General features: G+C 39.1%; 2 protein-coding genes across 5 annotated transcripts; both read right to left on the bottom strand.

Annotated features, from left to right (window-relative positions):
- Positions 1 to 114: 114 nt before the first annotated feature.
- On the bottom strand, positions 115 to 10,378 carry xpnpep1 (X-prolyl aminopeptidase (aminopeptidase P) 1, soluble). 4 transcript variants are annotated; one of them, XM_018679741.2, is made up of 20 exons: positions 10,216 to 10,378; positions 8,822 to 8,946; positions 8,358 to 8,421; positions 7,771 to 7,875; positions 7,294 to 7,386; positions 6,794 to 6,937; positions 6,409 to 6,504; positions 5,227 to 5,308; positions 4,682 to 4,892; positions 4,001 to 4,090; positions 3,827 to 3,877; positions 3,423 to 3,481; positions 3,040 to 3,117; positions 2,868 to 2,939; positions 2,613 to 2,673; positions 2,346 to 2,415; positions 1,819 to 1,992; positions 1,053 to 1,129; positions 698 to 796; positions 115 to 408 (listed from the first exon to the last, which is right to left on the bottom strand). In XM_018679741.2, the coding sequence occupies exons 2-20, from the start codon at positions 8,936 to 8,938 to the stop codon at positions 289 to 291; spliced, it is 1,863 nt and encodes a 620-aa protein (XP_018535257.1). In that variant the 5' UTR covers positions 8,939 to 8,946; positions 10,216 to 10,378; the 3' UTR covers positions 115 to 288. The 4 variants fall into 4 exon arrangements, with proteins under 4 accessions (XP_018535257.1, XP_018535256.1, XP_018535255.1 ...); XM_018679740.2 differs by having other exon boundaries at positions 10,150 to 10,304; XM_018679739.2 differs by lacking the exon at positions 10,216 to 10,378 and adding an exon at positions 9,248 to 9,410.
- Positions 10,379 to 11,509: 1,131 nt separating this feature from the next.
- cusr (Copper-only SOD repeat protein) lies at positions 11,510 to 25,156 on the bottom strand. The gene is made up of 10 exons (XM_018679736.2): positions 24,921 to 25,156; positions 20,084 to 22,166; positions 19,430 to 19,529; positions 17,515 to 17,592; positions 16,270 to 16,374; positions 15,573 to 15,705; positions 15,315 to 15,429; positions 13,598 to 13,722; positions 12,448 to 12,528; positions 11,510 to 12,047 (listed from the first exon to the last, which is right to left on the bottom strand). The coding sequence occupies exons 1-10, from the start codon at positions 24,958 to 24,960 to the stop codon at positions 11,959 to 11,961; spliced, it is 2,949 nt and encodes a 982-aa protein (XP_018535252.1). The 5' UTR covers positions 24,961 to 25,156; the 3' UTR covers positions 11,510 to 11,958.
- Positions 25,157 to 25,498: the final 342 nt, after the last annotated feature.

The following is a 25,498-nucleotide window of genomic DNA, read 5'->3' as shown; positions in this document are numbered from 1 at the left end:
TCTCACTGGATAACCTCAAAAATGCATAATTTTCTTCTTTCAAGCTGAACATGAGACTGTCATACTTCAAGGAACAATTTTTCTGAGACAGAAAATAATAAAGATGTGTGCATGTTTATTGATTCTCATTGATCTTTAATAAAACTGCGATTAGGATGTGCTTTACAAAAAGAAGCCGAGTGTGAGACACAGAGAAAGATGAAAAAAATACAAACGATTATCACTGCAGAGAAATCGATCGTACGGTACTCCTTCGCCAATGTGATTGGACTGTAAAAGAGTCAGTCCTCAGACGATTGGCTGGGTCTCTCTGATCAGCCACTCAAGTGCCTCCTTCCTGCCCTGCCTCTCCAGCTCTGCTCCAATCACCTCCCGGCACTTCCTGTGGTACTCATTCACCCAGTCCCGCTGCAGGACAGAGAAGTGAGGGTCAAACCATGAAAAGTGTTTCAGTAGCACATAATGCACCAGGGATAGCTGGAATTATTGTCAAACATTCAAATGCATAGTTTATGATTTTAATATAGGTCATCTTAGGCTTAACTTTTCCTACAAAATGTAAACTAGACTACATTTAATGTGCTGTTTAATTTGTAATGTTTATAACATTACCAATAAAAATCTTTCGAGATCAATTTTACATTTCATAAGAGTGAATATTTCTTTGATTAGAATAATCCTGCTGGATATTCCTCACCTCCTTCTGAGTGAGCAGCTCTGTGTTCATCATCTTGATTTGAATAGGGACCAGAGTGAGGGGGTCAAATGTCAGACTCCCTCTGTTTCTGTAGTTGTACTGCACACAAACAGAAAAGACCAAAAACATAATGATTTTCCTTATCAGAACATACAACTTACATACAACTGGTCAAACACAGGAAGGAACATCAAGTACCACAGCTTTTAAATGTTGATTATTAATACATATATATATTAATACACAATTAAACCTCTATGGATACTATATGAGTAGAGGAGCAATCAAATACAAAAGGCATTAGAGTGTGAGGAGCATTTCCGTTGTTTGTGTAAATTTTGGTTTAAAGACCTACTTTGGGCTTAGCTGGTACAACAAGGACCACATTTTCCAGGCGAATGCCAAAAGATCCATCTTCATAGTACCCGGGCTCTAGAAAAAAGACAAGAAATGAGATAAAGATTTAGAAAATAATCAAACATTAAAAAATAACTGAGTTTGGGAGGACCTAAAAATGTATTTGTGCTAAGTTTTCCATTTCAACAAAGACTACAGCATCCTCTGTTGGAGAGCTCCATCCCCACTCACCAATTTCTAGTTCTCTGTTTCCAACAAAGCAGACAGGTGAAATGCTAAAGGGCTGCATGTTGCTTGGACAAAGGAAGAGCAGCTTTTTTATTTCCAGAGGAGCTGCCTTACTGTCTCTTATCTATGGGTTTTTGGCTGTAACACACTGAAGAAGAAAAATAAATCGATGCAGTCTGTTGCTCATTCCTGCACTGCAGCCAGAAGCTAATTAAAGACATTGAGGTTTTATTCAATTACAGCCTGCTCTTGTGTCATTGGTGACACATCTAGTATGCTTGTGGTTAGCTCAGTCAGAAGTGATCTGACATTTGCATCAGGCCAGAAGTTAACTTCTCTGATAAGAAACAAGGAATAAACACATTGGTCAGTTGGAATTATGCATTATATGTCTGACCATGTGCTGTGGTTTTTAAAGGGTGAAAATACAAATGTGTGCAATGCATTACTTACTGACCTGATTCCATTTTAAATTGCCTTTGATCAACACTTGATACTGCTAACATTTACTTGCTGAATCAAAAACGCTGCCATACCATCACTGACGATCATGCCGGCCTCCAGAGGTTCATCAGCGAAGGTCTTGTAACTGATACCGCAGGGCCCCTCATGGACGTTGAGGAAGCAGCCCACTCCGTGGCCCGTACCGTGAAGGTAGTCCAGCCCAGACTCCCACAGGGCTGCACGGGCAAATGAATCCAAAAGGTGGCCTACGGAGAGCACATATCAGTTGTTTTTTCCACATTATCAATGGCACAAAATTACTGACTCTCTTCTCTAACCAGTGTTTGTGCTTTAAATTCTCTAGTCCTCTTCGAGCTTGACAGCACAAATTTCTGACTACACAAGACTAGTGACGGATTTGCTTAGAGAATGGCCGTATTATTCTTTAACACTCTACTCTTAACTTGTTTTTTTTTTTTTGCCCGAGACGAAAAAAAATTTAACACAGGACAGAAAGAATATTCAAGAAATGCTGTATGTCTGTAATTCTGAACATGCCCTGGTATAAAAATGTAAAACTGGGTATGTTACATAGAGTGTAAGATAACCCTAATAGCACCTTTTGTTCCATTGGGGAAAATAGCAGCACTGACAGCTATGTGTCCCTTCAGTACATAAGTAAAGCATTCCTAGAAGAAAAAAGGAGAGAGGACACAATTTAAAAAATAAATAAAAATCAAGGTTTGGGATCAATTCAGTCAATGTATAATACTACTGCAATGGTTAATTTTTAAATGTCAAAAATAAGAATAATTTTAACAGCTATGGTGAATTAAACCTGAGATCAGACTTATTTTGAAAACATAAAAAAAACATTAAAATTTACCTTCTCAAAAGCAGATGGTGTCCCAAAGTGCATGGTGCGTGTGACGTCTGTGGTTCCATCACTGCCAAAGACAGAATATGGATGCAGATGAATACATGTATTGCACAACAACATAAGTATTCCTATGTTGACTGTGTTCTTGATATCAACATGGAGGTGATGACTGCCTGACTTAAGACACATAAGCCATACTAATACTAAACATGGCTGATTGGTCTAAATGCATTTGCTGTATATAATAGTTTTCTTATTTACACATATTGAGCTCCAGAGTCGATCAGGTAAACTTCATTCATGGTGAGGGTTCTGTTGGTTTCAGGCAGTGGTCTAAAGGGAAAGAAAAGAGTTATGGGTAAAAGATTGGATAACTTTTTTAAAATAACAACACATAAACAGTTACATAAATGTATTTCTTTCACCAACTGACCTGTAATGTATGATTGCTCCATTTGGACCAACGCTGGAGATTGTAGGGAAACTGAGTCCAACAAAATCTTTCTGTTGACTGAGAAAGACACAATACCCTTAAGAAAAGCAACAGGATGTCTGCAAAATAAATGGTAAAATTCAGGCAGCAGACTGAAAGAGTAAAACACTTTGAAAGTTAACATAGCATATTAATTTTAAGACCTTCAGTAGACACTTTGTTTCACCTCCAGCTGAGGGGGCTATAACTCCACAATAGTTACTATCACAGCATCTTTCAAACATCATGCCTAGCATGAAAGTAGACATGAAGTTAAACTGGATGAGCTCGTAAATCAAATGAGGACAACCAATGCAATGTAAAGAGTCCACCCATAAACTTACCTCCGCAATTCTTCAGCCTTATCAGCAGCAGAGATCTCTGTCACATTGCCTTTGGGAATCTATAAAACAACAGTGCCAGCACCCTGTTATTAGTTTAAAAAACAATGAAAAAACACATACTCACAAACACTCGCAAGTTCATGTGAAAGCTGAGGAACGTGATAACTTTCACCTGATATCACAGTTGACATTAACACAAAAATGAATAGTCCTAGAATATAACAATACATTGGAGGACTGGTCAAAAGTGTGAGTGTTTAGTGATAGGAAAATTAAACACGTCCGTAAATCTCTTTATCCTGTTAAGTCCATTCAAAATCCTGTGAACACAGATTAGAAGAATCTGTTCTTTTCTTTCATGAATCTAAAAATGTTATAGCCTCAGAGGAAAAAAATGAAAGTACCTCCTTTTCCAACCAAGCGAAGAGTTCACAAAGGGCAACTGCATCCTTGATCTGTTGATTAAGGTGCAGATGGTGAATATTCAACTTTTTATTGAGTAAATCATACAGTTTACAACCACGTCATAAACTGAATAAAAGATATGCACTAGAAATATTAGGCTCAAAGGTTCTTACATGGGCCATTTTCATGCCTTGGATCTCAGTGGCATTCTTCACAGCCTTGGAGAGGCAGAGTGGAGTGTAGGGAATTGGAGTCCTGTGGGCCTGAAATAGGTCAAGAAGAAACATTTACATTTCTAAAAGTAGTAGATGATGTTACCTTGATATAAATCTACTAGTAAAAACTGTCAAAACTAAGAGAATTAATGCTGATCTCCAAATTGCCGTGATAAATGGTTTAGTAAATTAACTGTTGACTGAATGTTTTCATACAAGGGAAAGTCTAGGCTCAACTGAATAACAAATACAACAGAATATGCCTGGCTTAATGGTAAATATTAGTAGAAGTTTTGTCAAAAAAGGAAGTGTACTAGCTTTACCAGTTTAGGCAGGTCAGAAAAGGGGTATAATAGTTCTCAGGGGTAATAATATCCCAGACAGATGTACGGAAATTTAAACCTCTGTCCTCCAACAAACAAAACTGCAGAACGGGTTGTTAGTGAGGAAGTATGTAATTTGAAACAACCACAAAAGTGTCATTTAAAAGGTATAACAATCCAGACGATCTGATACTGGCCACTAAACCAGGTACCAGGAAAACACAATCCAGACATAGTCAAGCTTTTTTTTTTTACATCCTCTGTTGTGAACACTAGAGAAAATTAGCTGTCTTCTAGATGTGGTGCACTCACTCACCTTGGGGATGACCTGTGTGAGAGCACAACTGGCCTTATCACAGATCCACACTTTGTCCTTGGGGCCGAGTGCAGCGCAGATGGCCTGGAGCTCGGTGTAGACCGACTCGTACGGGAATGTCTGGATGCTCAGCTCGGGCTTACTGGGAGAGCCCAGCTGCAGATGGTCTCTCAGAGCAGGATCAGCGAGGCGCTTTAGATCCACAAAAAGCCTGAGGAGAGAAAGGAGTTGGTCAGTGAAAAGTATTCAAGTAAAAAACTTAAGTAAAAACATGATTTACTAGGATTATGTCTGACTTAATGGATTAATAAAGTAGTGCTACTTAAAAATGCATGATTGCAAAAGTAAAATTTGGTTCTGGCTTACTTGTGCTAAGCGTTTATATAAATATAAAAAATAAATAAATATATTAATATATAAAATTTCCTGCATTGCACTTTCAGAGAATAATTCATCATCACCATTTATTCCTGAAGCCCTTCACATCAGTTGGCAGCATGAAGGTATTTCATGAATTACTGACCAATTGTGTTATATTCCATTACCTTATTGTGTTCATTCCCACGATGGTATATGCAAAGAAAACTGGGTTGTACTCGATGTCAGCACCACGGAGGTTAAAAAGCCCTGAGAAAAGAAAATAATAGAACATTGTATTTTAATAATATGTAATAATTATTAAGAAAAATTATTTCATTACCATATTGACAGTGACAATGTCAGTAGCCACTTGACTATCTGTCCTATTTTGAGTCATTTCGGTGTTTGCATGATTTGCCTTAAAAACCATTTCAAATATTGAATGTCTCATCTCATATCTCCATACACGTTATCTGGTCATCTATCATCATATCAATGTTATTATTGGACTGTCACTCATCCTCTGTAGATGCCTGAGCAAATCCTCTTCAGTTTAACGCCCATTGAAACTCTCTAGTCTAAATGCTACTTGATGACAATCAAAATCAGCATAACTCTAATTAACACAAACTCTCAGACCAAACAATCAGAAACAAGAGCTCATTAGGCACGGTGAACAAGGCCCTCAAACAGGCATCTAGAGGGACATCCGTGCATCCCCGGGTCCTTGGATCGTGATCGTGTATCAGAACGGACTTATGTAACAGATGTGATAGTAGGTACAGCTGCAGCTTGTTTTTTTTACACTACAACTATAAACTGGTAAAACATAATGCAACAAACTCCAGTTATGAGCAGGGATGAGGGCAGGATATCCACACACATGCTGTGGCCCTGGGCTTAATAAACTGTGCTCTGGAGCTGTTATTTCAAGGGGTATCCCGAAAAACAGGTTAAGATTTCTTGTTTGGTTATAGCAAACAGATCAGAGCAAAAACAATGTAATGTTTCTTGTCCAGTTAAATTAAAATCTACTATCAGTCTTCTAAAGATTTTAAAGGGTGAATTGTTGAAAATCCATCTGTGCAACCAGCTAGAAGGCAACACGGTTAATTTACTCAAGTACTATACAGTAGTTAGTAGTAGTAGGTACAATTCTGAAGTTCCTAGTAAATGCACTTGACTTAAATATCTCCACTTTGTGCTATTACATCTTCAGAGGCATGCACTGATGTCAGCCACAGGGATTTTTCATACAACTACTGAAGGTGCTTAAGTCAGAATTTTTTATATTCTACACATTGTTGATTTAAGTAAAGTGGCAGAGGTAAATAAACTATAATGTATTTCTGAAAACTTAACCGTACATGCAATCTCATCCAATGCCGTTGCAACAAACCAGCTGATCTTCCTTTCTGTCATCTTGGCTCGCAGTGTGACGATCTTATCTTGCCAGGACATACCTATAGATAGACAGCATCAACGAGACATGGCACTTAATTTGTAGTCCTCAAAAACCTGTATATCTAGTTACAGTTAACAACAACTCAAACAAGTTAAAACAAAAAGGTTTAAAAAGAATACAAGTTAAGAGCAATACTTCTGCTCACAATAAATTAATCATAATTCTACAGGATTAAAATAATGCTGCTGATGTTCTAATGGGGTCTCTGAAAATATTTCAAAACCCTAATTAGCTACTATAAAATAACCATGTATGTACTATTGGTGTTATGGCAGTAGGGCTCTGACCGGTGTACTCTAATCCCAGGGTGCGCAGCTGTGTGCTGGGTCTTTCTGGACGATCTGTCCAAACCGCATCGATCAGGTTGTCCTGCACCGCCACCAGAGAGTGGCCTGCGCTGATCAGAGCCTTGGACATGTTCTTCCACTGGTCTGAAACAGTGGACATGACACTGATAAGTAACACACATATTTTGTTGACAGCAAGAGATCTAATCTCAGCATGAGCATAATTTGCTGTAGTCAGACATAGGTAGAAATGCAGTGCAGCCAGGTTGTATGTCAGGTCCCTACAGGTCATGCAGGAAACATAAGTTCAGTTCCTCGATGGAGAAAAAAAGGCTTTTTAAGAGCTGTTGTGTTTGAAAATGTATATCTTCATATTGTACCTGAACCTGCAAAATGTACTGAACAAATGTCCTGCTGTATACTTGGAAGGGCACAGAGTTCATACTGTTGAAAAAAAATGCTGACCACTGTGCTAAGGGAGAAATGTTACTGTAACATACCAGCAGCGATGATCCAAGGATCTACTCCCACTTTGGAGTTCTCTGGAAGGACGCTGATCAGCCAGTCCTCCTGAGAGGGCGTCTCTTTCAGTCCTATTACAAAAAACATGTTTATGGCACACTGAAGCATATGTACTATAAACCTGATTCATACCACTATGGAACAATTTTTTTGTCACCCAGGGAGGACATAAATAAGGCAAACTTGCTTGACAAAACATGGAATTTGAAACATTTGTTTTTCATTCTCAAATCATGTGAAAACATCCTGATTTGTAGCCTAGGTGTGATTCATACCTTATCATCAGTACAGTTTGATGCTGGAGGTACATTTGACTGATTTCGGATACAAAATATGTAGTGTAAACCTTTAGAAATATGAGCAAATAATCAAAAATAACCACAACCTTTAAAATGACAAAAAAGTTGTTATTTTCATCTTGTAAAAAAAAGAGACATCAAGTGGCCATCCATTACCCATCTTCATAAGGGTCCAGTTGTTGTCCATCTGCTGGCTGGCCTGGAGGAAATATCGCCCGTCGGTCCACATTGCAGCATGCTGCTCTGTGACAATGGCTGTACCTACGCGTCACAACACACATGGCAGATTTGACATCTCCGATCACAAATGCTTTGTTGGATCCAGTTTGTATAATGGATGAATGTATCGACGAAAGAATGCAAGCAATTTGTCAGTTCGAAGAAGCAACATATACAGTCTGATAGTGAGTGTGCTCTCCTTCTCTTATACTCTCTAATACTCTCGCAGTGTATTATCAATGTAGGCCATCTTCTATAGCATCCTAATAAGTCCTGTATTGTACTAACTAAACTGAACATGAGACAAGAAATGTGTTGGAAACTGGGTGGCTTACCCTGAATAGCTGATGACAGAAATAAAGTTTGGTTGTCTCAGCAATATATATATTATAGTAGGTTTTTCCACAATGGAAATCAGATCTTGGCATCTAGTCTGCCCAGCTAAGGTTTGAACATGAGATATCCCTTTAACTTTAAAATTAAACTTGTGAGTATATTTCCCCTCACACACAAGCAAAACGTACCTGCAGAGCCATTAAATCCACAGATGAATTCACGTCTGCAGTCACACGGTGCAATGTATTCACTCTGAGAGACACAGGGGCAGAAGAGAGACAGAGAGAAAGGGGGAGATCGGCTTTATTAACAATCAGTGTGAAGTGGCCATCAACCAGTCAGCCATTTTAAATGCCTCTTTTAAATGTCTCTTCTCACATCATGTCTTGTGCATGGAGAGGGAAAGGGGAGGAGCGGTGTGCAAATGGCTACTATTAATTGCGAAGGTCAGACAAGGCGAACAGAAGTGAATCACGACACACACACGTGAAGTGACATAGGGCAGGAGTAGCAAATCTCATCAACTGTGAGCTTGTGCATGCATGTCTTTGTTTAAATTTAAGAGTTACTTTAGTCATGTAAATACATATTAATGCAGTGAATGTGTGTTGTGTGTGTGTGCATGTGTGTGAGAGAGAGAGGTCTAACTTACCTGGTGGGCATCTCCAGATGGGATGATGTAGGCCTGTATAGGCTCAGAGAAGTATTTGCAATTCCTCATTGCCTGGCGAAGCTGCCTGAGCAGCTCTCCAGTGATCTTTGGAGACATGGCTGTGTCTGAATGGACAAAGAGTGATGACATATTTTCAACTGACAATAATGTTCAAATAGGCAGATGTTAATTGATACCACACTTATACAGGTATAATGTCCTCAATATGCTACAAAATGCACAATGTGGTGAATCTCAAAAGTTAAGGTTTGCTGAGATATGACAAATGCAGACAGCGTCAAAGCCAGGCTTTTTATGCTATTGAAAAGAATCAGTTTAATCTCAGAAGCAGCAACTGCAATTATAGACAACGCATCAATTTAAGAAAACATATTTTAAACCCCACCCTAATTATCTTCAGATTACCTGACTTTTGGGAAGCCATGATGACTTCAGGTGCCTGCAGCTGGACAGTGACTGACTGTAGCCTGCCTGACTATTTACGTGGAGCTCAAAGTCACAGTCCACACCTGGATCTTTAACCTGCTCTAACATGCTGATTAAGCAACAGTCACAGGAGCCAGGGTTAAATATTAAAAGAATGGACTCTTGTCTAATTTGCTCGATTCGGCAGGTGCATGACCTACTTCGACTGGAATAACTTCCTAAAACAAAGTTGACAGGACACGGTGCAGTGGTGAATTCACTATCACTGTCCACTGTGGCTATATAACTCATTGTTAAAAAAAAAAAAAAAAAAACCACAAACGACCAATCACATCGTAGTATGCCACATCGATGAGCTCTCCTATTGGCTGAACGCTCCGCATGCGATTGTTGTTTACAAGTTGGCTTTAGATGAATCAGTACTAAAAATCTATCTAACTGGTTGGCTACAATAGAATTGAACAAACCGATATTCTTATAAGAAACTACACAACTAAACAGCCTGTGGTTCAAGTGGACAGGAGATCCTTTTATTCCTTGTTATCAACAGGCCAACCAATACACACAATAAGTATTTCATTCAGCTTGTGGCCATTGAATTCAGTAGTGGGTGTGGTAGCACGCCGTTGGGATATTTGTAAAGTTACTAGCCTATTTTCGCAGTTTTACAGCTCACTGAAAACGTCTTTAACACAGTTTTTTTTCACGAACAATAAGCTACAGACGCGGGCGTGGGATAACCACCCGTTTCCCCTGGGTTGAAAACAGTCAACATTTCTCTGTGCTCGCTCCGTGCCGCCGGGAGACATTAGCTCCCAAAACCGCCGCTAGCTAGCGTTAAAGTCCCCCCACATGCAGCCCACAAAATGCTAAATACACACCAGGTGGATACGCCTTGGAAATATGACTCTTGGGGACAAGAAAATGAAAACGAAACGCTCCTTTACCAGCTTGGACCTTGTGTTAATTTACAAAACAGGAGGCTGCCATTTCGTTGTTGACGTTTATGGTCACGTGACTGCAGTTTCTTCCAGTAGACGCAGAGGGATCCAGACTCGCCTCCTTTTCTGTGAGTAATAATACACAAAGCGAACAACCTCACATCAGCGATGTATCACTGCTTTAGAAGTAAAATCATAACACTGTAGTGAGGGCAGCAGCCCGACATTTTTGAAGCGATATACATCCTGTGGAACTGACGAAAGTTCCAGGAAAGTCAAAAATATTACTCAATACACCGATAAAAAAAAATACCATTGACTATGATGTAATGTAAAAGAAATACAAAGCTTAATTTTGCTTTGACTGCCAATCAGTTGGTTTTAAAGGAATGCAGCTTTTTTTTTCCCCCGAACAATCAGTCGACAAAAATTATTTAAACTTAATTTATTTTTCTCTGTTTTTTATCAGGCAATTTTACTGCTATTTTTCACTCACTGGTCTTCCAGTTTTCATACATTGATAGTTTCACATTTACACTTATATCTATTTCTACACCACATCCTACTTATTTAACTAACTAGTATCTGTATTAGTATTAACTAACTAACTAGTATTTTAGACCAATCTGATAACCTTTTATAGTCTTTTGTTAGTTTTGTGGTTCCACAAGAACATTTAGTGGTATCACTGAGTTTACAGACCTACGTGTATTTTTCTGTTCAGTTTTTTCTCTGGGTATGGGTATATATCACTTTTATTTATAAAGATTTAAACCTGTTAATTAACAGCTTAATTAATGAAATGAATACTTTGTGTATTAGCTATAAGCCAGTGATAAGTAAATAATAGAGGACTTTAACAAAAATCCACTCTTATTTGTTGCAAATGATAAGTTGTAAATTGTTGGTCCAGATGTTCTACAGCACTTTTCCGAAAGGTCAGAGGTCAAATAGTTATTGGAGTGGTCTATTTAGGGGACTTCAGAGCTAAAAGGACCAAACAAGGATCCTGCTGGAGAATGATGAACAAAATGTGAGGGGCTCACAACTGGTCTCTACAACATTAGAAAAAAATTTAGGAACAATTGATAGAGTCATTAGTTACAAAAACATTTTAATGAATGCCATACTAGAGGTACCAAAGTTTTATATGAACAAAGCTGTTCTCTTAAAATGCATCACAGGATTACTGCCCTGCTGAAGCACTGGGTACACCGTGTGCTCACATTTGCTCATGTGCTGAGGTGTTTAGGGGATTTAAAGCAAGGAGAAAAATCACAGTGATTGTTGGCACAAGGCATACAAACATAATTGTATTTTATTCACAATTTCCCCATATATTTACACAAAATTTGACATGGATTTATGGACAGTGCATACAGAAGGAAAAAAGTCTGACATTCTGATAATGTAACACATTAACCCCATTCACCCATTCATGAGTCTATATGAATAAAACATGAGCAATATCTGTTGTGGAAAAAATGAAGCTTCTATAAAGGTTACACTGAACAGTTATTGAACAGCTTGATGCCTAAAATGGTTATTACAAAGACTGTGAAAAGGCATGATCTTTATTGGATGGCAGACGTTGTACAAAGAGACAGAGTTATTATTTGTTTGATAATTAATCAGATGACCACCGTACCACTTGTTGGGCTACATTTCATAAACATATTCACAGTTTCACAATATGAGGATCCATGTATCCCCTCTGGTGATGCATGGCGTGGCTGAATCTCTGAGTTATTAATAAGTTGTGGATGACAGCAGGCAGGCAGAAACAAACATCAAGCCAAGAAGAAAACTTCCTGGAACCAGTGGTGAGAATGCACTTCCTGAGGGCGTCAGATCAGAAAGATGTCCACAGGTTATTCAAGCATGAATGACAAATTTAAAGGGGGTATGACTCAGAGTATGTTGTTTGTATACTCTGAGGTCATCATATTAAACTTCCCTCTCCTTTATTTTACTTGTTATCCTTACATTTATTGCAACTCTGCCACATGTTAACTGTCATTTTTTACTAATCTAAAACTAATCTAGAGTAATTATGGTACCTACACCATCTTGTTTAAAATAGAAAATTTGGCAAATCAGATAAAGAGATTACACAAGATGGATGGATGTTATGCTCTATCTCCTTCAAATATTTGTTGAACAGGGATTTCATATTCTCAATATGGAGTTGAAATGCGGGTTAAGCTATTGCATGATCACATAATGGAGCACACTTACTTGTACACGTATCAGACTCTTTAAACACGCCCATCTTCTCACTGGTTTTGACAGAACTGAGGACTTCTGCGCTGACATCCCCTTTAAGATACAGACAATGTTGCAGTGCTCAGTTACACACAGACAAAGGCGGTACACAAAACAGCTGCAGATTTCTTCTTGATAATTACTGTAGCTGAGTCTAAAAGCAGTTACACACTTGTTTTTCCATCATTATGTCCGATGAGGATACATCAGAAATTCAGCAGTGCAAATGTGGCAGAAATAACAAAAAAGATGCAGTGCCTAAGCTGTTAATTGCTTTTTTTTAGCCACTCAAGCACATATACTATACATATACACATATAACTCTTTTTTTTCATCACGCGCTGTCTGCTATGTGCTACCTGAAAACTCCTCTGTGTGTGTCTTTCTGCTGTATTACTGTCATACACAGTCACAGTAAAGGAGGACTTCCCGGGAATTATCGCAATAGAAAACTCTTCACCTTGTGAGAGACTTCTGAGGGCATAAATGCCTGTCCTGTGCTATACTGTGTGAAACCTCTGTACAGATACTTCTCTGTTCTCCCCCTGGGACGGAGGAAGGGACAGAAAATGAGACACACAGACACTCAACTCCAGCATCAGGTTACTGAGCAATTTTTCAGGTTTTCTAAAGATTTTCAATGACCATAATTGTTCATTGTCCAGATGAATACAGGCAGTCTGGGCACACTACTTGCCCAGATAGCTCCTGGAGTATCTAAAGCATTTATAGACATACAGTGTACATATACATACAGTACATACAGTCTGATAGATTGATATATTGCACACAACGCAAATTTACCTGGGAACCCTGGTGATCGAAAGTAATGATAAACTAATATGTATACACTTAGTGATATGTATTCAGATGAGACTGGTGCTCCCATGTCCATGTTAACATTCCAGAGATGTTTTAAAGCCTGTTCTCCCTAGAGATACAAAATAATCTTAAAGTACAACGCAGTCAGCACATACTTTCAAGGCCACATCGCTTAACCAAACTGAACGCAACCTATTAATTTTAATTATTGCGAGCTGTGTTGTGTAATAAAGGTAATACAGTTTCCCCTTTTATTGCACATGAGATACATTTGTTGATAGGGGGAACACTTCTGACTTACCAGATATCATGAAGCTGACCTGCTGGCATCTTCCATCTGCTGCAGAGGCGGGAGAGCCGGGCAGGATGGTGACTGCTGCTATATTCACCTTCAGGACATCTGCAACCCTCATACGGAAGTCATATCTAGTCAAAAAGAAATTCTACATCAATTTTTTTTCTCACAATAATAATAACAACCTGGAGATACATTTCCTCATACGCTGTGTTCATTGTATTTCCTCGAATCAAGGAATTGGAATGACTTCTTGTTAACACTGTATAATACAGGTACAAAACACATTCTTACATGATAGATTATGTATGAGTATGAGTGGTGCATACTGGCAGATGTGTCATAAATTCATGTTGCTCACCATTAAGAGATAATTAAGTCACCCTGAGAGTAGAACAATATCTGTTCTCATGGACATATGAAGCTTTTAGTAGATAAAAGTTTTAGTTGCTTTTTTATAGTAACTTTGAATGAAAACTGCAATGCACATCATCAAGTGTCAAGAGTCATGAGGAAAAAGTTGCTTCCTTATTTCAGATTGTTTTGTTAGCTTTAACACATCACAGCATGAATACCACAGATTACCTTTACTGTAGGTGCAAATGTGTTTCAACAGGCCACGGAAGAAATAATTGAGTATCAGTGTGTTATATGTTATGTGTTACATTATATTTTCTGTTAACAAACAGAACTTGACTTGTTGTCTATTTGCCAGTTGTGTCAGTTTGCCCAATGATTCAGATCATCTCTGACGGACATCTTGACGGAAATATTTCTTGATTGACGTGTCTAATAACAATGGTTCGACAGTGACTTTCTGTTTACCCTGTAACAATAGATGAAATAATGCAAAGAAGTTCTATTACAGAACACCCACCTCATAAATTTCTTTGGAATACATCACTGTCAACTTCGTAACTGACAGAGAGCAAAGCAAGCACTTGTGAATGAATTAACTTTAGAAGGTTTTACTGTAGCAGAACTCAGTCAAATTATACAGTACACACATTTGTGTACTGTCCATTTGAACAATTGTTGTGATGTTTTATGGTTCTGTTACCAGCCTATTAGGAATTCCCTGAGTTAAGCTGATCATTTTTTTCTGTATGCAATCAAGTTTAATTGTGCAACATTACAGAAAAACTATAGCAATTACATTTTCCCTATTCCTTTATATACATGTAACATTTCATGCTCATGTACTACTGCACACCACAATTACATTAGGTTACATGTTCTAGATAAAATGTTGTACGTATGGTCTACGTGTCCTGAAAGCACATTTTATGCATAAACTTCAAATCCTTTGATGAACGCTATAGTCTTGATAGAAATGTGCTTCACCTTAAAATATACCCTGCATAACAGAGAAAATAGAAGGATTAAATTACAAGAAATATAATTAGTTAAACATGCATTTTACTTTTCTCTGTTAAGTGAAGGAGTCATTGAAGTAGGCACAGCGTGACTCATGCCAAGTTTCTGAGGAACCAGCTGTTTGTGAAGTCATAAAAGTCACACAGTATTTACAGGAAAAATCACTTCTCTATATGCATAATTTGTTCTCTTCAGTACAAAACAGCCATAAACCCTCAGAACAAACATACAAAATAATACAATGCACATTCTGCTCAGGCAAACATGAAAAATCTGTCCAGAGATTTAAGATCAAATTCTAATGAAAGGATATTGATCATACAGTATGCCTTTTTTTTACACTCACGTGCTGAAGTTAGCCACATTGGGAAAGGTCTGGTCTGCTGAAGGGGATTCTGGGACAATGTTGGCACATGCGATGATGCTGTTTCCGCTCTTCAACAAAAGAGACCTGTGGACCACTAAAAATACACAGAAACATTAACTACATCTGTTCTGTTCATATGCTGTTACTCAACAAATGTGATAAACAGTTTTTTCAGGGTAGATATCCTGAAGTAGCATCGCACAAGAACTTTTCACCACTGCTAAATACACATGGTACCTGTGACTTCTCCAGTGAGCTGGATGTTGCTGTCGGTGAAGACCTGACCCTGAGTCAGGCTGACTGGGCCTTGCCGTGCAGATATCTCCCCCACCTCACAGCTCAGAGGGCTCTCCAATGAACAGGTGGAACTCTTGAAGGGGAAAGAGAAAGAAGGAAGCACATTTTACATTTACCACAAGAGAGAAATTTAGGCACAATAATTGCAGCTGGTTATGCACCTTCACTTACATTTTATCTAAATGTTTCTGTTGTTAAAAAAAAGAACCTTACAGTTAACACACATTTCATCCAACCCACACGTTTGAAAACTTAAACTGAGAGCTCACTTGGTGCAAATATGGATGTCCTTGTAACATCTTAATGCATCAAGTACTAATGAAAATATTTCCTCTGAAATTGTAGAAATTCTTAATTTCTGACTAAGCCCTTTCATTTCTAAATCACGTATCCAACTGAGAAAGCCCTTTTTGGGCTCTAAACAGCCCACAACAGTAAACAGCTCTAAAAATGCCCCCAAAATTTCCAGAATGATAAGCAGCAAGGAACAAGCACTCTGATTTAGATTTACTCTGCTGATTTAGCAGCTTTAGTAGTACAGTAACAGTATTATCAGCCTTCATCAGTCCAACAGTCAACTTCCAAAATCAGGAAGAGAGGTAGTACAGAAGTATAAGATAAGAGAGTGTTGACTTACCATTGACGTCATGTTGAAGGGATTGTACGTGTCCCCCAAACCGTTGCACTGGCTGTTGTTGGTGCCAACGCGGTTAGTTGTGATGAACAAGGATATTCCAGTTGTCTGCAGGAAGAGGTAAAATACAATTGTGAGTATGTATACTTTTAGTAGTAGTAGTGTACTTTTTTCTATTTTTGTAATGCATATACAGTAATGGACTTAAGACATATATTCATAATCTTTTCTACATCCTGCTGTTGTCAAGGCAAGGAAATGAACTTATTGGACAATAAATATGTGGAAATATAAATCAACTTGCACCATACTATTTATTCACCCTCACTGTTCTACAGTAATGCACAACCTCTCACCATCAGGTTACAGGGAGCTGGTTTCATACATTGTCCTGTGAATCACCCTGTCCTTACTGCAACTTAGGAAAACAAATCCTATTCCTGTCTGTGTGTATGTCTACAAAATTAAACTCAACACCTGTTTTTGTTGCTGTCATAAAAACAACCCTGGTTCTATAAGTGTGTGTCTTTGTATGCTACTCAGATACTGGATATCTACTTGGCAGCGGTTGTGGGTGCTAAATGTCACCCGGAACTGGATGTTAGTGCTCTCATCCAGATCAGTTTCCATGTCATTGTTCAGTTTACCATTCTAGCTGGCGCCTAAGTGTCTCACCTACCTCATGACTTTTCCTTGAAGTATTTTTTTCCCCCCATTTTTCTCTTTTTGAAAATGTTTAAGGCTGTTGGTGCTACATGGAAGTGCATTAGGTTTTGTGGTTGCTAGTTGAAAACTGGCTGCATGCTGGATGCAGTGGTTAGCACTGTCGCCTCACAGCAAGAAGGTTCTGGGTTTGAACCCTGGTTCACCTGGGGCTTTTCTGTTGGGAGTTTGCATGTTCTTGCTGTGCCTGTGTCTCTCTGGGTACTCTGCATCCTTCCCACAGTCAAAAGACATGCAGGTTAGATTAACTGGTGATTCTAAATTGACCGTAGGTGTGAATGTGAGTTGTTGTTTGTCACTATATGTCAGCCCTGCAGTTGACTGGTGATCTGTCCAGGGTGTACCCTGCCTCCCACCCAGTATCTGTTGGGATAGGCTCCAGCCCCACTGTGAAACCTTAAGAATAATAGAGTATAGATAATGGCTAGATGGAAGGATCGTTAAAAGTTTATATCCTATTTGGACCTCTGTTATCTCCTTAGTTTCACTCTTGCATATGTGTACAGTATATGACCCTATACTTACATTTTCCCTTGCTGATGGCTGAAAGGCCACATCTAGTGTCATATCACTGGTACTCCCATCAGGAAACATCTGCTGGCGCTGGAAGTGAGAAAAATATTAGTGAACAGTTAGAGGGACTTAACTGAATGTGTACTGTCATACTCTCAGGGTAAGTAATTCAACCAGAATTCATTGCTTTCTTTGCTGAAATATACATGATATGGACACCAGTGGGGATTCATGGATATTGCATACTTTCAGCATTCTCACACTCTGTGAGTTTGTGCTTAATCTGATTAGTAGGTTAAGCTCGAGGGAACACATTTACTGCCAAAAACCATCATTTTTTACCATCAACGTTATGGCCCATTTGGACAGAGTATGAGCTCTTATCCACAGAGGTAGTGCAGAGCTCAGTATGGGGCCTCTAGAGGGTGGCTGACAGAGACAGCTGTTCCCTTGGCTGAGCTTTCTAGTTCAGGGGACCGGTAGGTTTCACCAGCCATAGCAGGCGCATGCTAAGCTAAGCTAATGATCTCTCCCCTGCTTCACATAGCCCTCTATTGCAAGCTGCCACAGGCATAATGAATTCACTGTCTGTCCAGCACAACAGAAATACTCTGTCATGTTTTTGTGGCAGCTTGGCTCCTGGTAAGTTAGCTAGCAAGAAAATGATGCATGTATTCTGAGAAATTGTGTAACTTAGCTTCTGTTTAGGCTGGGCTTGGTTATTTTGACTTGAATTGATGACTGCATGGTTTTTCAACAATTTCTAACCTTTTGAATGAGGAAACACTGTCATCAAGTTACACAGAAAGGATATGTTTTTATTGGCAGTGATATTGGTGGTCAGATATCATAGCAGTGCCATTTTCAGTGCAGAGAACAACGTATCTTTCCCCCCACATTGGCAATATATCCTATTTCTGTTCAGGCTACACACATATACACACACATTAATGGAATTTGACCACTTACTGCCTGTTCACAAGCATCTGAAGAGGCATGGGGGAACAAGCCTTGTAGGCAAAGAGAGAAATGTCTTTTCCCCTTTCTTATAAGTTAAAGTAGCAAAATGACCATGTGGTTTTTCTCACTTCTATAAAATATGTTTTGACATTTTGCACTGCGGCAAAGTTTAGCAATCTTAACTTGTGAAATAAAAGGGCAGCTGAGGTAAGATCACTATAATTATTGGTGTTAGCTGCATAAGCCATGTAAATCCAATCTTTGAAAGGTGGTGTAGGAGGCGATGACAAGTATTGTCTCCCTTAAAGGTAAACTCCACCAATTTTACACATCAAGCTCTGTTTGAGAGGTGTTGGGGAGTATTACTGGCCTCGAAAAAAAAACATGTATAAAGCTCTTTGTGGCTCCAGAGGGAGAAATCCTTAAGTGATCACATGAGTTAGTGTCAGTTGGGTCTGGAGCATTCTGCATGGCTTGAAGACTCCAAGTTTGAAAATGAATAACAGACCTCTGTAGTCCAGTCCTCATTTCTGATTGAGGTTAGTGGCTCGGGGCAAAATTGTCTGGGTGTGTCATGCTAATAAAACATTAACAAACCTGAAACCTTGACCAAACTGCAGGTGGTGAAGTTATATTTTAGGTAATGAAAGCCATCATTAAGTCTGACAATGTTATAAGAGAACAATGCTAAAGTAGTGGTGTAAACCATTTGCACTTTATCAGTTATAATTAAAAACATTTTCAGTATTTGATGTTGTATAACTTAGAGATTATTTTGTGTTGTCAGTGTTTATCAGTCACATGAGAATTGAGAACTGAATTGAACAAGGTCTGTGCTGGACAAAATAGAAAGATTATCAAAAATACTGATGTAGCATATATTGTAATTTAAATGTAAATGTTTAGGTTGCCATTAGTAGAAAAGAAGATGTGTGTGCTGTGTATTTTGGCTGTCGTTGGTTCTCACCATTCGGACTGTTCCAGTCACTGTACCATTGAAAACAGCCTTGGCAATAGTCCATTGTCCATCTGGATTTCTGTCAGCTAAGATATTAGCACACCTCAATCTGCAGAGGAAACGCAGGTGCACACGCACACATGCACAGAAAGAAACAAAAACACAAACAAGATGAGCAAAACATATCCAAATCCTGTAGGGTTAACCTTGAGGATTTTCTGCTTCAAAATATTTTGTTGAGTCATTCTTAATGAACGAGGAAGCTTATCTAACATGATAGGGATATGACTCAATGTCTGTGACATCCTATACCTGTAATTGCCCTCAATAGACTGGCCAAGTCTGCTAATGTGCCAGGGGGCCGCTCAGGGTGGTGAAGCTTGAATATCTGCTACAATTGAAGCCATTTTCTGTCCACTGTTTTTGTATCCTATGCGTGTAGAATTACCAATACTTTTCTTTTATGCAATAAATAAACATGAAAGCATTCATGTTTTGGAAAATTCTAGTCTGTGGCTATAGTATAGTAGTGACAAAGCTCTACTCGCTTATAGGAACCTGTGGTCACCCATTATCTGAAGTATTTCCTCAAACCTTCTTTTCTGTTTCACTTTGGTCCTCTCTGTCACTTTTGATCTCTAATAAGTACAAACAAGTTCTCACCTTGATCCATTGGTGCGATGAACCACTATTGATCTTCCCACTATGCTGTAGGGTCCAGTTAATGGCATATCAGGGTCCATGTATACAGCCTCAGACTGGTCAAGGCCTGTCAGCATCCCAAACTTTCCACTGATGTCTCCAATCTCATACTGGTCCACAGTGCCAGCTCCCGGTGCAGGAGAGTTTGATATGTTCCAGGCTAACGGGTTGAAGTGGCCCAAGATGTTTGCATTGGAGCAGGGGTCTACACTACCAGGTTTGATGGGCAGTATGTGAACATGGTAACCCCCAGCTAAGGAGTTCAGGTTCATCAGGGATACGTTGATAGTTGTGGGGCCTTGTGGGACCGCCTGGGAGAACCACACCTGGCCATTGGACATCCCAGGGCCAAACCAGCTGCCTAGGCTAGCTTTGGGGACCCGCAACATTGTAACGTTGGCACAAGCAATCCGTGGCCCTCCTCTGTCTTTTTGGTGGATGACCACAGAACGGCCAATAATGCCTGAATCAGGCACCCAGGAAGTGACATCAGTGAAGAAGTTCTTTGCTTCCACTCCACCTACATTGGTGCCAAGGTTGATAGTGCTGTGTTTGCTGGAGAGGTCTCCCACCTCACAGGATAAAGGATTGGATGGGGAGCAGTAGAGGGCATAGCTATTGTCTCCTGTGTCGATGTTAAAGGGGTTCCAGTGTCCACCTGTGGAGCTGCAGCGCCTTTCATCATCATCCCTCTCTGAGCTAATGGGGTAGGTGTGAACATGCCAGTTGTGGTTTCTGGTTGGTGTCATTGTGGGATTTCCATATGACAGATCCATGAAGATGGATACGTCAGACAGAGGATTGTTCTCCAGCTGTGTGAACCAGATCTCACCAACCACAGGGCTCTGAAATCTGGCCCTGCCAACGATCACTTCACCAGGATAGCTGATGCTGGCGCAAATATACCTTGCACCATCTGTTTGATGAATCACAACTGAGCGACCTACAATGCTGTTCTGTCCAAACAGAGGGAGGTTGAAGTCTGTGAACATCATATCCACCTCATTTTTATCTGTGAGGGACAGATGCTTGGCGCTTAGGTCACCAATCTCATACCTGTCGTGTGTTGACCCAGGACCCTTAGGGTATGTTGGGTCATTAATGTTGACTTTGAATGGGTTCCAGTGGCCACCCACATTATCATTTGAACACCGGCTTGATGGAGGAGATCTGACTGAAGGGACAGGAAAATGGTGGACATGGTAAGGGCCAACTCTGTTCTGTAAGTTAGTTAGGTTCACCCTCAACTCTGTCATATCAAATGGGGAAGCCTGACGGAAGCTGAAGTATCCTTTGATGCCTCTCATATTCATTACAGCGGCCACCTGTTTCAATGGCACATTATAAATCTGAGCACACTTGTAACTTGACCCCATGCGCACAAGAAGAAAGCCTGTGCTGATAGTGAAGTTGGTCAGGTCCAGGCGAGACTTTGCTAGTTGCAATGGGATTCCAACCTTCACCACACCCAAACTGGTCAAAGTAGAGGTGTCTAAGCTTCCAAGTAGAACATTACAGCTTGTGGCAGTGCTCGTAGACCCAAAGAGAGTGATATTGGTTTGTGAGGCATTAACCTGACCGATTGTAACTAGGTCTGCAAGAAGCCTGGGGTAGGTCTCTCCAGTGTTGAGGCGGATATAGACATTACCAGCAATAGGTCCAGTGAACCTGGCCTGACGAGTCAAGAGCGTTTCACCACGACTTACAACCGTGCAAACTTTAGTGCCGTTACATGTCTGCAGGATCAGTGATAAGTCGTCCAGGTTTTGTCTTTGTTCAAAGAGGTGTGACACATTGACGTTGGAGTCTGAGGCAGGATCAGCTGTGAATGTAAAAACGCTGGAGCCGATATTTGCTTCTGAACAAGGTTGAGCGAAATGGCCATACATGACAGGGAACTCACTGAGGGAAAAGTTAAGTGGACCACAGGATCCAGTGCCAGACACTGTGACATGGGCTGTCTGGGAGGTGGAGTTAAACTGCACCTGCCCTGTGACTCCTCCCATGTTCAGAGGTGCCAGAAACTGAACACAGGAAACAGAATCTGAAAAGGATGACAAGGAGACAATGTTGATAGCAGCATGGGTTCCTACACTTGTTTATGTGCAAACCTCCTTAACAAACAGACAGTTGAAACTGGCCGATCCTGCATGTTCCTGAATTAAGTTTTTGAATCTTCAATACCTATAATATCTATACACATTACAATATGCTTAATGTTAGATAACTAAAGCATTTAGTTAAGGTTAAGTAAAGATTCTTATAAAAATTAAAGATTCGCTCCAGATTTGTTTCAAGATATACACAAATTACTCTGGTCGATGTAATATTTTGTGTCCAGTAGCAATTTTCCACCTAAATGTTACATTTTCTAGAAATCTAGAATTCTTTAAAATACATCTGCTCCTTCTTCCTCATGCATATATTGTTCATGTCAAAAGTTTTATACCGGACATTGCTTCAACCTGCTTCACTGAAATGTTAATTCTTAGTGTGTTTGTATTCAAGGCTTTAAGTTTCCACATCATACACATATAGTATAGGTTGAATATTGGACCATAACTGGCTGCCACACTAGTTATGATGTCATAAAAAAAAGTCTTAAAACCAGATTTACACTAAACACAAATAAACTTTCCCCCTTGGGTACATGTATGTGAAAACAACTTTCTAATGTCAAACTCCAAAAATGAAAATATACAAATGCGAGTAACAATCTCTCATCATGAAAGTACCCTTTAATTTCATTTCATTTCACATTAACACAAACTCTAGGTCTCTAGAGTTGAAATTGAACCCATGTTTGCATCCACCACCTTGACCTCAATGCCACTTTTACTTTTCATCACACCACATAAATGTCACATTTTGGATTGTTGCTTTCGCAGGAACACACGCACACACACACACATATAAGTTACATGTATGAGGAAATATTTTTCAGTTCCTTAAATATATAATATATAATAACTAAAAGCCAATGAGTTGACATCTATCCTTTTTTAATTATTTCTCTGAGTTCATAGTCTGTTTATTAGTTCCCTTTGCTGGGTCCCACTGACCTTTATTTTTAATTGAAGTTAATAGAAAGAACTAGAGAAGGAAATATTTTCTAAAGATAATATACTGTGTACGTGATTGGTAGTTGAAACACTTGAAGTAGAGCTGGTGGTTGAAGTAATGTGATATCACACGCACTCTTTTTATATTACATCAGCACTTTTTATATGAAGTTTCCATATAAGTGTCCAAAAGATGAAGTGGAGGAACATTAACAAATATATAAAAACAGGCAGGTTAAGAGTGTGTGTTTAACACGCTTATTAAATCTGTTCACATGTATTGTAATGATTATTTTCTTGTTGCCGGTGGTTTATTTATGCAATCTTGAGTGCCACAATAATGGAGAGAGAGAGAGAGAGAGAGAGAGAGAGAGAGGGATCAGGTACATAATTTGAAAATTTGTTTACTATGATTTTTGTCACTTTCATATGGCAAATGTACACTTGATGCAGGCCTAATGAACATGCTGGCTTATTCATATAAGTGAAATTTCACCAGTATAGGGATATATTATCACTAAACTGCAGATTAATTACTCATGATTATCAACTTTAAACAAACCATTTATTAGACAAGACTCTATATACAGTAGTAGTTTGCTTAAATTAATATAATTCCTTAAAAACACTAAATCACTTGGTAGGCAACACAGTTTCCACCATACGCTTTTAAATTAAGTTGTACACACCTTTTGATTTCTATTCTCAGTGCAATACTATTTATAGTATAGTACCCACTTTCACTTCTTTTTGCAGTTGAATAAGAGTTAATAGTGGAATTTCTACTTTCACAATGTGACTACAGTACAGGTCTAAAATTATCTTCCCTGACTTTATTTTTGTAGTATGTTTAAAATCACATGATTTGACTGGTGTGAATTGCAAAGCCTTAATACTATAGGTTGAAGCAGGCAAACTTAAGCCCTGGTTATAGTAAACTATATACAACTGGAATAACGTAGTATAACATGGATCGAACTTCAAGATCCTTAAAACTTAAAATTGGTACTAGAGCAAGTCAACCTGCCATACAATGGTTTCAGGGCTTAAGTTGTCCTAGAAACAGACATGGAGTAAACAAGTATTCAGACCAAGGTCTTGATATTTACTTATTTTTTTTCTTTTCTTTTTGGAAAATCCTGCATTACTAGTTTGAATGTAACAGATCCTGTCAACGAGATAATTATCCTCTCTTGAGTAGCACCTTGGTGCGGTAAACCCATCAGATAAAACATCTCATTGCCTATGCAAGATTAAAACATATGCTAACATTTTCTTTTATGCCATTCAGTCCAAGGAACCACAGATGCAGAATATCGGAGACAGTTGTCATCCATTACCACATGCTGTATCAGCAAACTGTGTATATTTATGATTCACTGTAGCTGTAGTTGGTGAGTACCCTAACATCACGTTTCTAATTTCATCATTTAGTTTTAAGCTTTTTCACAACCTAGTGGGATTCTCAGATGGAGGTGTAACCCACTAAGCATTCATCATAACACTGATCTGCTGGTGTAAGTACTGTGCAATTGGCCTCAAAACAAGTTAAACAGTATAAAGACAGATAATCATAAGTAAAATGACCTGCAGTAAGGAAGAACCTCACACACTCTCTGTCTTCCATGGCACATGGTTTAAAAATGCTGGCACAAACATTACACTGCTGAGTATATAAATCATCCATGAAGTCCATGTAGCAGTTTAAGCAAGGTCAAGAATTGAAAAATACTCACCAAGTAAAGAAAATAGCAGGGCAGCTGTCAGAAGACACATCTTGCAGATATGTGTGAGACACAGCAAAGAAAAGGTGTAATTAAACTTAAAACTTCACTGCAGTCATGTAAATCCTGACTAAAACAGCTCAGTCACAGCACAAGAAATTCAATGACGGCAAAATGATGGTGTGTGTGTGTGTGTGTATGTGTGTGTGTGTGTGTCTAAGTGTGTTCTGCCACAGTGTGTCATGTGTGGCTGGTTTTCAAATGTGTGCTTCTGTTTTTCAGCTGCACTCTGTCTGTGTCAGCCTGTGATTGGCCAATGGGACATGTCTCCCTCATGTATGGAGGCAGGGTAGGGAGGAAGAATATTTGGCAGCGTGAATGGGTGGAGGCGGCCTGTCCCTGGTTTGGCCATGCTCAGCTCAAGGCAAAATATAGGCACAACAGGAAAGCACTTGTGGATCATAGTGTTTGTGTGTTTATGTGTTATGTTGGCTTCACTCAGTTTGAAATGCAAAGGAAACATTGACTTTCCACAGAGCACAGATTTAACATATACATATTTAATACAGCAATGTATCAAATCTTTAGAT

This window comes from Lates calcarifer, linkage group LG5, assembly GCF_001640805.2.
Source record: "Lates calcarifer isolate ASB-BC8 linkage group LG5, TLL_Latcal_v3, whole genome shotgun sequence".
NCBI lineage: Eukaryota > Metazoa > Chordata > Actinopteri > Centropomidae > Lates > Lates calcarifer.
This window is presented reverse-complemented; position numbering and strand designations above follow the sequence as displayed.

What these genes read in the sequence shown, in the direction of transcription:
- xpnpep1 (XM_018679737.2), bottom strand. Translation starts at nt 8,971, where the DNA reads ATGTCATCACTCTTTGTCCATTCAGACACAGCCATGTCTCCAAAGATC. An exon ending in TGGATTTAATGGCTCTGCAG is followed by an intron (nt 7,876 to 8,357) that starts GTACGTTTTGCT and finishes TGTGACGCGTAG; the next exon opens with GTACAGCCATTGTCACAGAG. An exon ending in TCGCTTGGTTGGAAAAGGAG is followed by an intron (nt 3,482 to 3,826) that starts GTACTTTCATTT and finishes GTTGTTTTATAG; the next exon opens with ATTCCCAAAGGCAATGTGAC.
- cusr (XM_018679736.2), bottom strand. Translation starts at nt 24,960, where the DNA reads ATGTGTCTTCTGACAGCTGCCCTGCTATTTTCTTTACTTG. An exon ending in CATCGCACCAATGGATCAAG is followed by an intron (nt 19,530 to 20,083) that starts GTGAGAACTTGT and finishes TTTCCTCTGCAG; the next exon opens with ATTGAGGTGTGCTAATATCT. An exon ending in TGACTGGAACAGTCCGAATG is followed by an intron (nt 17,593 to 19,429) that starts GTGAGAACCAAC and finishes TCTCACTTCCAG; the next exon opens with CGCCAGCAGATGTTTCCTGA.